At 40.2% G+C, this 11,159-nt stretch overlaps 1 protein-coding gene across 1 annotated transcript; it reads left to right on the forward strand.

The window, feature by feature from the left end:
• Window positions 1-1,666: 1,666 nt before the first annotated feature.
• rbis (ribosomal biogenesis factor) lies at window positions 1,667-7,841 on the forward strand. Its single transcript, XM_029661319.2, has 4 exons — window positions 1,667-1,773; window positions 1,973-2,089; window positions 7,273-7,389; window positions 7,525-7,841. Exons 2-4 carry the CDS (start codon window positions 1,979-1,981, stop codon window positions 7,591-7,593), a joined length of 297 nt encoding a protein of 98 aa, XP_029517179.1. The 5' UTR covers window positions 1,667-1,773; window positions 1,973-1,978; the 3' UTR covers window positions 7,594-7,841.
• The last annotated feature ends 3,318 nt before the right edge of the window (window positions 7,842-11,159 follow it).

Consider the following 11,159-nt stretch of genomic DNA (forward strand, 5'->3'; position numbering starts at 1 on the left):
GAGTCCCTTTCTTCCCTTCCCTTTTAATAATGAACATGACTAAAATTGTAAAAATAATAAATATAAAACAATATTGAGCGTTTAGGATATGTGGTATTCACAGACTTTAGGACGAATTATTTATTGCATTGAGCAGATGGAATCATTGTGTATTATTGTCTTAGGTATATGTTTTTAATTTTCACCTAGCCCCAGGGCTACGGTAGTATATAATTAATTGTATTAGACTATTGATACCGTTTAGGCCTAGGTTATGACATTTTGCCTAGACTGAGAACAGTTAAGTGTCTGTCTGTCTGTCTGTCTGTCTGTCTGTCTCCTAGTTTTTCTTTAATATTATAAACAGACTAACATATTTTCTAATATGCTGATAATGCAAAAACCCACCCCCATAATGGCGTTGCTTAAAACCCCTTAATAAAAGTGAAAGGCTTCACACTGGGCACACATAGGTTGAATCAATGTTGTTTCCACGTCATTTCGTTGACCAACGTGGAATAAACTTTGAATTGACTTCTGTGCCCGGTGGGTTAACTCCCGCCACTGAGAATACAAAACATTAAGGCCACCTGCTCTTTCCATTACATAGACTGACCAGGTGAATGCAGGTGAAAGCTATGATCCTATGATCCCTTATCGATGTCACTTGTTAAATCCATTCATTCTGTGTAGATGAAGGGGAGGAGACAGGTTAAAGGTGTTGCTAATGTTTGGTATTCTCAGAGTACGCTCACCGACTCTTATGAAAGTGTATCAGAGGCAATACGTTGCTGCCATCTGGCGGTCATAACGAGAAAGCAACTATTTTTGTAGCTGCTGCCAACTATTTTTGTTAGCCGAAAACTGCAACCTCATCTGCATCAAAGGGAATGCGAACGGTAAAATAATGATTTGATAATGTCCTCAGATAAAATACATGTATTGCATAAAGGCTGTAGAATAACAGCATGAGGCAAAACAAACGGAGCATAACATTTCTGCATAAACACCGATCAGAGTACATCACTGGTGCCAAGCTTCCTTGCCTGCAGACATTACTAGTGTCTCCTGTTCAGCAGTTTTATGGGTGTCAATGTAAATAGTCCGGGTGGCCATTTTATTAATTGTTCAGCAGTTTTATGGCTTAGGGGTAGCAGTTAAGGAGCCCTTTGGTCCTAGACTCCTGTACCGCTTGCCGTGCAGTAGCAGAGAGAACAGTCTATGACTTGAGACGGACACAAATAAAACATGTTTTCTGCTACTAAGATCAGTGAAATGTAGTCTAAACTGACAACGGAGTGAAGAGCAGAATTCTCAACTAGCAAGCAAGTCGCAGCAATGAAGAATTGAGTGTGCGCGCGTTCACGCAAAGGGGGTGGGAGGGGTGATTCTGGCAGGGGGAGTCCTGTTCCCCCTGTATATAGCCTCGTTATTTTATTGTGTTAGGTTTTATTATTTTACTTTAGTTTATTTGGTAAATATTTTCTTATATCTTTCTTGAACTGCATTGTTGGTTAAGGGCTTGTAAGTAATAATTTCACGGTAAGGTTACACCTGTTGTATTCAGACATGTGACAAATAAAGTTATATTTGAATACATTTGATTTTGTACTCCTTCTTTAACCCAGCGCTGATTCAGCACGGATAGCGTTGAAATCGAGGGCATCATGGGGGCGTTTCAATCTGTTGTCCTCGGGAGCACTGATTGGTTCAGATTTTAGTCGCATCTAAATTGCGTCAAGCTCCGTTGCTTCAACACGTTTTACATTTGCCGATAGTCGTCCACTTCTTGAGGTTTGTATATTTTGTTATTATTCTTCGAGTTTATCTAGTTATGTGGATTTACATATTGAACGCACGTGATGTTACTGTATTTTCTTGTATATTGTGTCAACATAAACTAATAAACGGTATGATCACAACGGGTCGATCTGAGCAAGCTTAGCCACCTCTACTTAGCTACCTTGCTAACAGCATACATTTGTTCACATAGGTTATCATGGCGAAGAATAAACAAAAAGGCAAAAAGCAGCAGAATGTTTTCCGAGTGACCAACAAACAGACAAAACAAAAGAACAAGGCAAAACCTGTCACTTCAACTCTCAAACACGTAAGTGGAAAATGCTAGCTAACTACCATCTTAGTTAGCCAACTATTTAGCTAATAGGCTTCACACAGTAGGGTGTCCAATCAAAAACGCATCTTTTGAACAATGAGTAAACCAATGAAGAAAACCAATGGTCCAAACCTCATGTCTCTATCATAATCCGTTAGTTATTGGAGTTTTACCGTTGTAAGATGGGTGACTAAATCAATGGAGGCCAGAGGATAAAAAGTGGCCAGCAGGAAAGTTGCATCACGTCAACGAGGCTGGATTCTGTGCAAGAATTAGAGCTGCAATATTGATCTTTTTGTCTGACCAGACCACGTTCACATTGACAGATCTATAACTCGCATGTATTTCTAATTGAAGTCAAGTGTAAAGCGGTATATCTGTTGTATGTTACCATTTCTATGCTTCCCATGCTTAAATTGAGTTTTTGCGCATTTTACTTTCAGTGTTGTAAGCGTTTCAAACAGGTGAAAATACAATATTTTTGGTTATGGAAAATATATTTCAGTGGTTTAGATGGTACAATGACTCTTGTTTTGTCACGAACAGAAATTAGGCGAACTATTTAGAATTTTAGCAATCAGGAAATGGCAGAGCGATTTCTGCATAGTGCATCTTTAAGGTTACTGGCGATCTAACGCTTACAGGCTCACTTAATATTTGAACTTTTTATCGTTCTTCTCGAATCCGCAGGACATAAAACAATAGAGGTAAGATGGATATCGATTTTGAGACATGACATGTAGTATTTGTGCTTTTCATTTTTTTTTTTCATTTTTAAGTTTTTCCTAGATCTCACAAAAACAAGTTATGTCTGTGAAATGTCAACGGAGCACTGAGCATATACCCAACTTATTTTGAAAGTCTTTCACATTCATATCAGCTCTTTTCATGCAAATTTAGCTTTTTGCGACCAGCGGAAACAACTGATGATGACGACGGCGACAAAATGTAAAATCCTAAGAAGTTGTTACGAGAAACCTGCACCACTATGTCAACAAAGTTTGGTGCTTATTATCGGATATATTACCGTAACATTTCAATTAATTGCGGACTCTCAAATAGCCACTGGTCCCTTTTTAATACCTGGACAACGGCACGCATTGCACAACATCGGGTCTAAATGAATTGTTTACGAGGTTACCATGAATAGTTTATGACAGGGCTGTCATTCATTTTATGGAGGGCCTAGTGTCTGCGTCTTATTTGTTCAATTAAGACCTAGATTGACCTTAATTCATCAAGTACAAGTGAGGACCAAAATGTTGTTTACGAGGTTTAATGTTTGATTTGTTACATTAAATAATTCAGTAATGAATCTAAAAAATATGGCGTTTTTATCGCCAGTAAGAAGCTTTTGGCTGCTGACAGCTGAGAACTACTAGCTAACTGGCAAGCGGGAAAACAGTCAACAACTTCAGGACAGACCCCCGTAAATTGGCAGATTGCCATCTTGTGGCGAAAGTAAGAACTGCATTTTTAAAAACAGGCATTAAGACATAAGAAATGTGACAGTGTATAAATGCCAACACAATAGTTCAGGAAATGAAGAAATTGATTAAAATACTGAAAGTGAATGGTGGAATTAAACAATTAACTATGCAAATTAGCAAAAGATGTGTGCCTTAGAAAAATAGATGCCTTGCTCATATAGAATCCTGTCTCTAGAGCTGTGTTCACATTGGCTCTTTGAAGTGACTCAAATTCTATTTATTTCCATATCTGATTCGACTGTTCATTTTCCTGGAGTCTGAACAGCCACAAAGCACATGGAATCGGATATGATGGCGCCGGAAGAGATGCCTGCCGTTCTATGTGCTCCTAACCAATTGTGCTATCGTGTAATGTTTTTTTCCCCTGCGTTATTTGTAACTTATTTTGTACTTAATGTATTTGCTACTGTCTCTTATGACAGAAAAGAGCTTCTGGATATCAGGACAGTGATTACTCACCTCGTACTGGACAAAGATTTTTTCTTTAATGAGTCGGACGTGAGGGATTTACTTCAGGCACCCGGCAAGGCCCAAATCCCCATCATTTGCATGAAGAAGAGACGGCAATATCAGGGTGCCTTGTAAGGATCCGACAGCGAGTGAGTAATCTCCCTCTACCATCAGTCCTATTAGCCAACGTGCAATCATTGGATCACAAATGGATGAGCCCCGATCACGACTATCCTACCAAAGGGACATTAAAAACTAGGGACGCACCGATATGACATTTTTGTCCGATACGATATTCAATATTTTCCTTGCCAAAAAACAGATACCGATAACCGATATTACACGTTTTTTGCCGCCTTTTAAGCATTCTAGTACAGTTAAATAGTTGAAACACACACACTGACCAAAAAGTGACTTTGTTGGCATTTACGCATTCCCCATTACCAGTAAAACATAATCAAAACCTATTTCCTTTACTTACTTGCAGTGCTGTTTCGTTGTTCATTTATTGACTCATTTCATTCACAACCAAGATTTCACCATTTTATTATTATTTTTAATTTAACCTTTATTTAACCAGGTAGGCTAGTTGAGAACAAGTTCTCAATAACAACTGCGACCTGGCCAAGATAAAGCATAGAAGTGTGAACAGACAGCAACACAGAGTTACACATGGAGTAAACAATAAACAAGTCAATAACCCAGTATAATTTTTTTTTTACATTAAAAAAAGAGTATATACATTGTGTGCAAAAGGCATGAGGAGGTAGGCGAATAATTACAATTTAGCAGATTAACACGAGTGATAAATGATCAGATGGTCATGTGCAGGCAGAGATACTGGTGTGCAAAAGAGCAGAAAAGTAAATAAATAAAAACAGTATGGGGATGAGGTAGGTAAATTGGGTGGGCTATATACCGATGGACTATGTACAGCTGCAGCGATCGGTTAGCTGCTCAGATAGCAGATGTTTAAAGTTGGTGAGGGAGATAAAAGTCTCCAACTTCAGCGATTTTTGCAATTCGTTCCAGTCACAGGCAGCAGAGAACTGGAAGAAAAGGCGGCCAAATGAGGTGTTGGCTTTAGGGATGATCAGTGAGATACACCTGCTGGAGCGCGTGCTACGGGTGGGTGTTGCCATCGTGACCAGTGAACTGAGATAAGGCGCTTTACCTAGCATGGACTTGTAGATGACCTGGAGCCAGTGGGTCTGGCGACGAATATGTAGCGAGGGCCAGCCGACTAGAGCATACAGGTCGCAGTGGTGGGTGGTATAAGGTGCTTTAGTAACAAAACGGATGGCACTGTGATAAACTGCATCCAGTTTGCTGAGTAGGGTATTGGAAGCCATTTTGTAGATGACATCGCCGAAGTCGAGGATCGGTAGGATAGTCAGTTTTACTAGGGTAAGTTTGGCGGCGTGAGTGAAGGAGGCTTTATTGCGAAATAGAAAGCCGATTCTAGATTTGATTTTGGATTGGAGAGGTTTGATATGATTCTGCAACTACCATGCTTCACTGTAGGGATGGTGCCAGGTTTTCCCCAGACGTGACGCTTGGCATTCAGGCCAATGAGTTCAATCTTGGTTTCATAAGACCAGAGAATCTTGTTTCTCATGGTCTGAGAGTCCTTTAGGTACTTTTTGGCAAGCACCAAGCAGGCTGTCGTGTCTTTTTACTAAAGAATTGGCTTCTGTCTTGCCACTCTACCATAAAGACCTTTTTTGTTGGAGTGCTGCATAGATGGTTGTCCTTCTGGAAGGTTCTCCCATCTCCACAGAGGAACTCTAAAGCTCTGTCAGAGTGACCATCGGGTTCTTGGTCACCTCCCTGACCAATGCCCTTCTCCCCTGTTTGGCCGGGCGGCCAGCTCTAGGAAGAGTCTTGGTGGTTCCAAACTTGTTCCGTTTAAGAATGATGGAGGCCACTTTGTTCTTGGGGACCTTCAATGCTGCAGGCATTTTTTGGTACCCTTCCCCAGATCTGTGCCTTCGACACAATCTTGTCTCGTAGCTTTACAGACCATCCCTTCGACCTCATTGCTTGGTTTTTGCTCTGACATGCACTGTCAACTGTGGAACCTTTATATAGACAGGTGTGTGTGCCTTTCCAAATCATGTCTAATGAATTGAATTTACCACGGGTGGAATCCAATCAAGTTGTAGAAACATCTCAAGGATGATTAATGGAAACAATGCAAATGATCTCAATTTCGAGTCTCATAGCAAGGGGTCTGAATACTTATGTAAATAAGTTTTTTTTTTTCATAAGTTTGCTAACGTGTCTAAATCTGTTTTCATTTGTCATTATGGGGTATTATGTGTGTGTGTGTTTTTATTTAATCCATCTTAGAATAAGGTTGCAAAGGGGAAAATTAGAAGGGGTCTGAACACTTTCCGAATGCACTGTAAGGCAAAAAACGAAAGGTGGGTGGTTGATATATATACAACTTTTAGAATTGTTGCTAATTAGCAACTTTGCAACTACTTGGCCTGTTAGCTTACCCTTTCCTTTAACCCTTTACCCTTAACGCCTAACCTTAACCCCTAACCTTAGTATTAGTTAGTGTTAGCCACCTAGCTAAAGTTAGCTGCAACATATTGGTATTTGTAACACATCACACATTTTACTAATTTGTAACATATTGTACAAATTGCAATTCTTAACATATCATACAACATGGATGATAAACATCCACAAATGAATACATATGAAACATAACATATCATACTAAATGTAGTGTCTCAGATTTACGTACAAAATAATACAAAATACTCTAGTTGGGGGATCAACTAGCTACGACAATGCTGTTTTTCAGGTTCCCTGACATTAGGTATAAGCATTTGTTGATGGTGTTTCTGTAATTAATCCCATTGGAGTCATAGCCTAGTTAGATTTTGACTGAATGCATTGAAAGTATTCACCCGCAATGCCATAAAGTGTTCTTACCTTGTAAGTATTCAGCCTGCCACTGTCTCAAAATGCCAACTTTTCACTTGGAAAACTTTACTTGGTGATACTTTACTCGATATGGAATGCTCTGGTGTCGTATCTCCTGTGGCTAGTTGCCTGTTAAACCCTGACACTCAGCAAATGATCTGTGAAAAAAATGACATCAACAAGTCGGTGTCATCTCACCATTGTCCCTGAAGGTTAACTTAACCGTCTTGTATGTGTATTGTGCAAGGGTAGTATTTGACACAGTTGCTGACAACTGTTTCCCCCCTTTGTGCACAGATCAATAAAGTGAAGAATGAGAAGGTGGAGAACCTGAATAAAATATTTACAGAGGTCCAACGGGATGTCAGAAGTGTATCAAAATGCACTGCTCCGGTGCCCAGAAAGCCAACTCCGGTAAGGTTAAACTGAGAATCAATGGATTTAACTGGCAGTTGTGTGCTGAGTATCCTCCATCTGATGGTTGTTTTGATTGTCATCCTTTATCTCTTCTCAAGTCTTTTTTTTTGTTTGTTTGTTTTTTTATGTCAGGTTGTCCGTGAAGCACCGAAAGAGTCTGCGAATGTGGACGGCGCTGCCCAGCTGTTCTCTCAGCTATAGTGCGGATTGGCTGCATGAAATGAAATCTAGTTACAATTCGAACAGTCCACATTGCCCCAATAAATTGTGTAGAACGTAATATGACTATCATGATGACGATATGTAAATATGGTGATATATAAAATTAAAAAAGTGTGCAGATATTCGAAGAATGTAAAGGATGAATTTGTTGAGAGGTTGACACATGCTGTAAAATGATAGATTCCCCGTTGGATACATCTGCCAAATATAATGATCAACAACCTTAAGGTGTCTGTTGCATGTATCTATGCTGATATTGATCTGTCTTCACAAGACTATGCTGCCAATGCTGAATGTCAGGGTCTTAGTGCCACACACCATTTCATTTTTGAAGGTAGTTTTTTTTTTGATTTTCACTCTTGATGAGATATTGTACTAATTATTAAGTTGTTCTTGGATAATCCACTGAATGATGCGTGGGTCTATAAGTAAATCACTCATTCTTCTCCCTTTTTAAATAACTTTGGGAGAGCTACGTCTCGGCGCAGCTTGCTGGCAGTGGCTGGTTTTATGTATGCTGGGCACATTCAGCGGTAGCCAGTTGGTGGTGCTTTACTGATGTGCTCCTGATTGCCTGTCTCTGGACAGCCACCTGTGTGGAGGCTGTATTTATTCAGTCAGTAAGCATGGGGCTGTCACAAGACATACGTGTGCCTGGGAAATGCTGCAACCGAGATTACATTCGCATTTTACAGCTTGTAACATGCTTCTTTCTGTAAGCTGTTTTTCTGGAGGTGGTTATTGGTGAAATGATATGTAAATGGCAGATGTTCGATATCATATTTTAAATCCTGCGTTTCCAATCTCATTAGTCTTTTCAAGGCTTTAATTGTAAAAGTGTCACCACTTAGAATTTAGGTGCGAAGTAGAATATTCCTGAAATACACCCCCTCCCCCCACCCCACCCCCCAAACAACTGAATGGTATGAGGTGAGTGGAACAGTGATACATGTTCAGAGCTTAGCTTAAACACTTTTCTGAACATTTAAATGAAGCTAAGGTGCGAGGACATTACATTTTCAGTGTAGGCCTATATACATGCATTTGTGCGAGTGTAGCTGTTGTATTTAATACGGCAGAGGAAATGGTTCTCTTGGTTCTGAATGATTGGGCACAGTGGGGTTAGTGTGACAGCTGCTACAGTGTAGAGGTTTCAGACTGGCCTTGGAGCCAGGTACATCCCATTGAGATTCCAGATGGAACAGCTAGAGACAGCGGGGTGGCACCATAATACCCTGGCGGAAGAGAATACATATCACACATGCATTTATATAGGACTGAAAAACACGATCAAGCACACTATTACGTTGACTTATGCAGTAGAAACCCTCCATCCAGCCACACTACAAAGCACAGTGTGAGTTTTATCTACACCCCACTAGGGTGAGAAAATCTCATGGTAGCACAGGACATTGTACCTGGCCTGTCAATTCCGTTTCCACAGTAGGTGGCATCATTTCAAGCATGACTTGCTCTTCAAAAGGGGTCCTCGTGACAGGACCATAAAGTGGCAGAACATTTTCGAAGAAAAAAGATTGTCTGAGTAAGATGGTCGCTGTCCACTGCCTGTTGGTGCTGAACCTCAAAATGGCGCTATTGATGCTATCAGTGGTTCTAAAATAGCATGATTATTATATCGCTCATTCTACACATATCAATGTCACCATGACAGATGCAGTTTTTGACAACATGCCAGTATTCTATCTTGAGTCTGCTTCCTTGATTCTGCTGTGGTACATTGTTCAAATTAACTTCTACATTTGTGAAGTACAACACATTTAGTTTGGCCTAGGATGTTATTTAGAGACTCATCAATTCTGCCCACTCAAACAAGTTATATGAAGGCTATTACCTTTTTTTCCGGCTTATTGCTGAAATGGCTGACAATACAAACTGCACAGTGCATTTTTAGATGCAGATACAGTATATCACCATAAAGTTAGCAGCTCAAAGCTTGAGATAATAAAAGTTACATTGAAAAGTATTGACTTAATCAACTATAAAGACAATTGCTTCTGAAGTACGTTCTTCTTGCCATTCTTTCTACATTTACTTAGTACTGACCACTGCATGTCATTCAAAAATGCAACTGCATTGGAAGAGTTATAATTAAAACCAATTTAATCATCTGAATTTAGCCAGAGGACAAAATAAAAATATTTATCTACATCTCGAAGTAAACAAGACATAACCCATCTGATTAATTGGGTGTGGCAGGAAGAAGATTGCTTTAGGCCTAAGTAATTTAATCTAATTGTTTTTTTCCTAAATAAGAACACAATGAGGAGCTCGGTATTCTTATGGCCACAAGGTGGTGCTATTAGAAGACTTAAGGGTTGTCCAACAACTCTGTGTGTCATGGTTGGGCTCAATTCCATAATTGATTTGAGAATGCCACATAAATTCCAATACAACTTTTGAATTTCAATTGAAATAATAAATGGATAGAGAATTGCAATTTGAATTAAAGGAAATATAATACAATTAATATAATTCAATTCAATTCTATATTAGGTGTAGTTTATACAAATATATACTGAACAAAAATATAAACGCAACATGTAAAGTGAGCTGAGCTGAAATAAAGATCCCAGAAAATACCCTAAATCTCTCACATTTTGTGCACGAATTTGTTTACATCCCTGTTAGTGACCATTTCTCCTTTGCCAAGATAATCCATCCACTTGACAGTTGTGGCATATCAAGAAGCTGATTAAACAGCATGATCATTACACATGTGCACCTTGTGCTGGGGACAATAAAAGGCCACTGAAAAATGTGCAGGTTTGTCACACAACACAATGCCACAGATGTCTCAAGTTTTGAGGGCGTGTGCAATGGCCATGCTGACTGAAGGTTGTCCACTAGAGCTGGTGCCAGGCAATTTAATGTTCAGTTCTCTACCATAAGCCACCTCCAATGTCGTTTTAGAGAATTTGGAAGTACATCCAACCTCACACAAGCAGACTGTGTGTAACCACACCAGCCCAGGACATCCACATCCGGCTTCTTCACCTGCAGGAACGTCTGAGACCAGACACCCAGACAGCTGATGAAACTGAGGAGTATCTCTGTCTAAAGCCCTTTTGTGGGTAAAACTCATTTTGATTGGCTGGGCCTGGCTCCACAGTGGCCTCCATCATTCTTAAATGGAAGAATTGTGGAACCACCAAGACTCTTCTTAGAGCTTGCCACCCGGCCAAACTGAGCAATCAGGGGGAGGAGGGGCTTGGTCAGGGAGGTGACCAAGAACCCAATGGTCACTCTGACAGAGCTTCAGAGTTCCTCTGTGGAGATGGGAGGACCTTCCAGAAGAACAACCATCTCTGCAACTCTCCTCCAATCAGGCCTTTATGGTAGAGTGGCCAGACTGAAGCCACTCCTCAGTAAAAGGCACATGACAGCCCGCTTAGAGTTTGCCAAAGGGCACTTAAAGGACTCCTAGACCATGAGAAATAAGATTCTCTGGTCTTATGAAACCAAGATTGAACTCCTTGGCCTGAATGCCAAGCGTCACGGCTGGAGGAAACCTGGCACCATCCTTA

Source organism: Oncorhynchus nerka, linkage group LG6 (assembly GCF_034236695.1).
Source record: "Oncorhynchus nerka isolate Pitt River linkage group LG6, Oner_Uvic_2.0, whole genome shotgun sequence".
In the NCBI taxonomy this organism is placed as follows: domain Eukaryota; kingdom Metazoa; phylum Chordata; class Actinopteri; order Salmoniformes; family Salmonidae; genus Oncorhynchus; species Oncorhynchus nerka.

Excerpts from the sequence above, each read along its gene's own strand:
- rbis (XM_029661319.2), top strand. The coding sequence starts at position 1,979 with ATGGCGAAGAATAAACAAAAAGGCAAAAAGCAGCAGAATGTTTTCCGA. Across the intron at positions 2,090-7,272 it reads TCACTTCAACTCTCAAACAC|ATCAATAAAGTGAAGAATGA; the intron begins GTAAGTGGAAAA and ends CTTTGTGCACAG. Across the intron at positions 7,390-7,524 it reads TGCCCAGAAAGCCAACTCCG|GTTGTCCGTGAAGCACCGAA; the intron begins GTAAGGTTAAAC and ends TTTTTATGTCAG.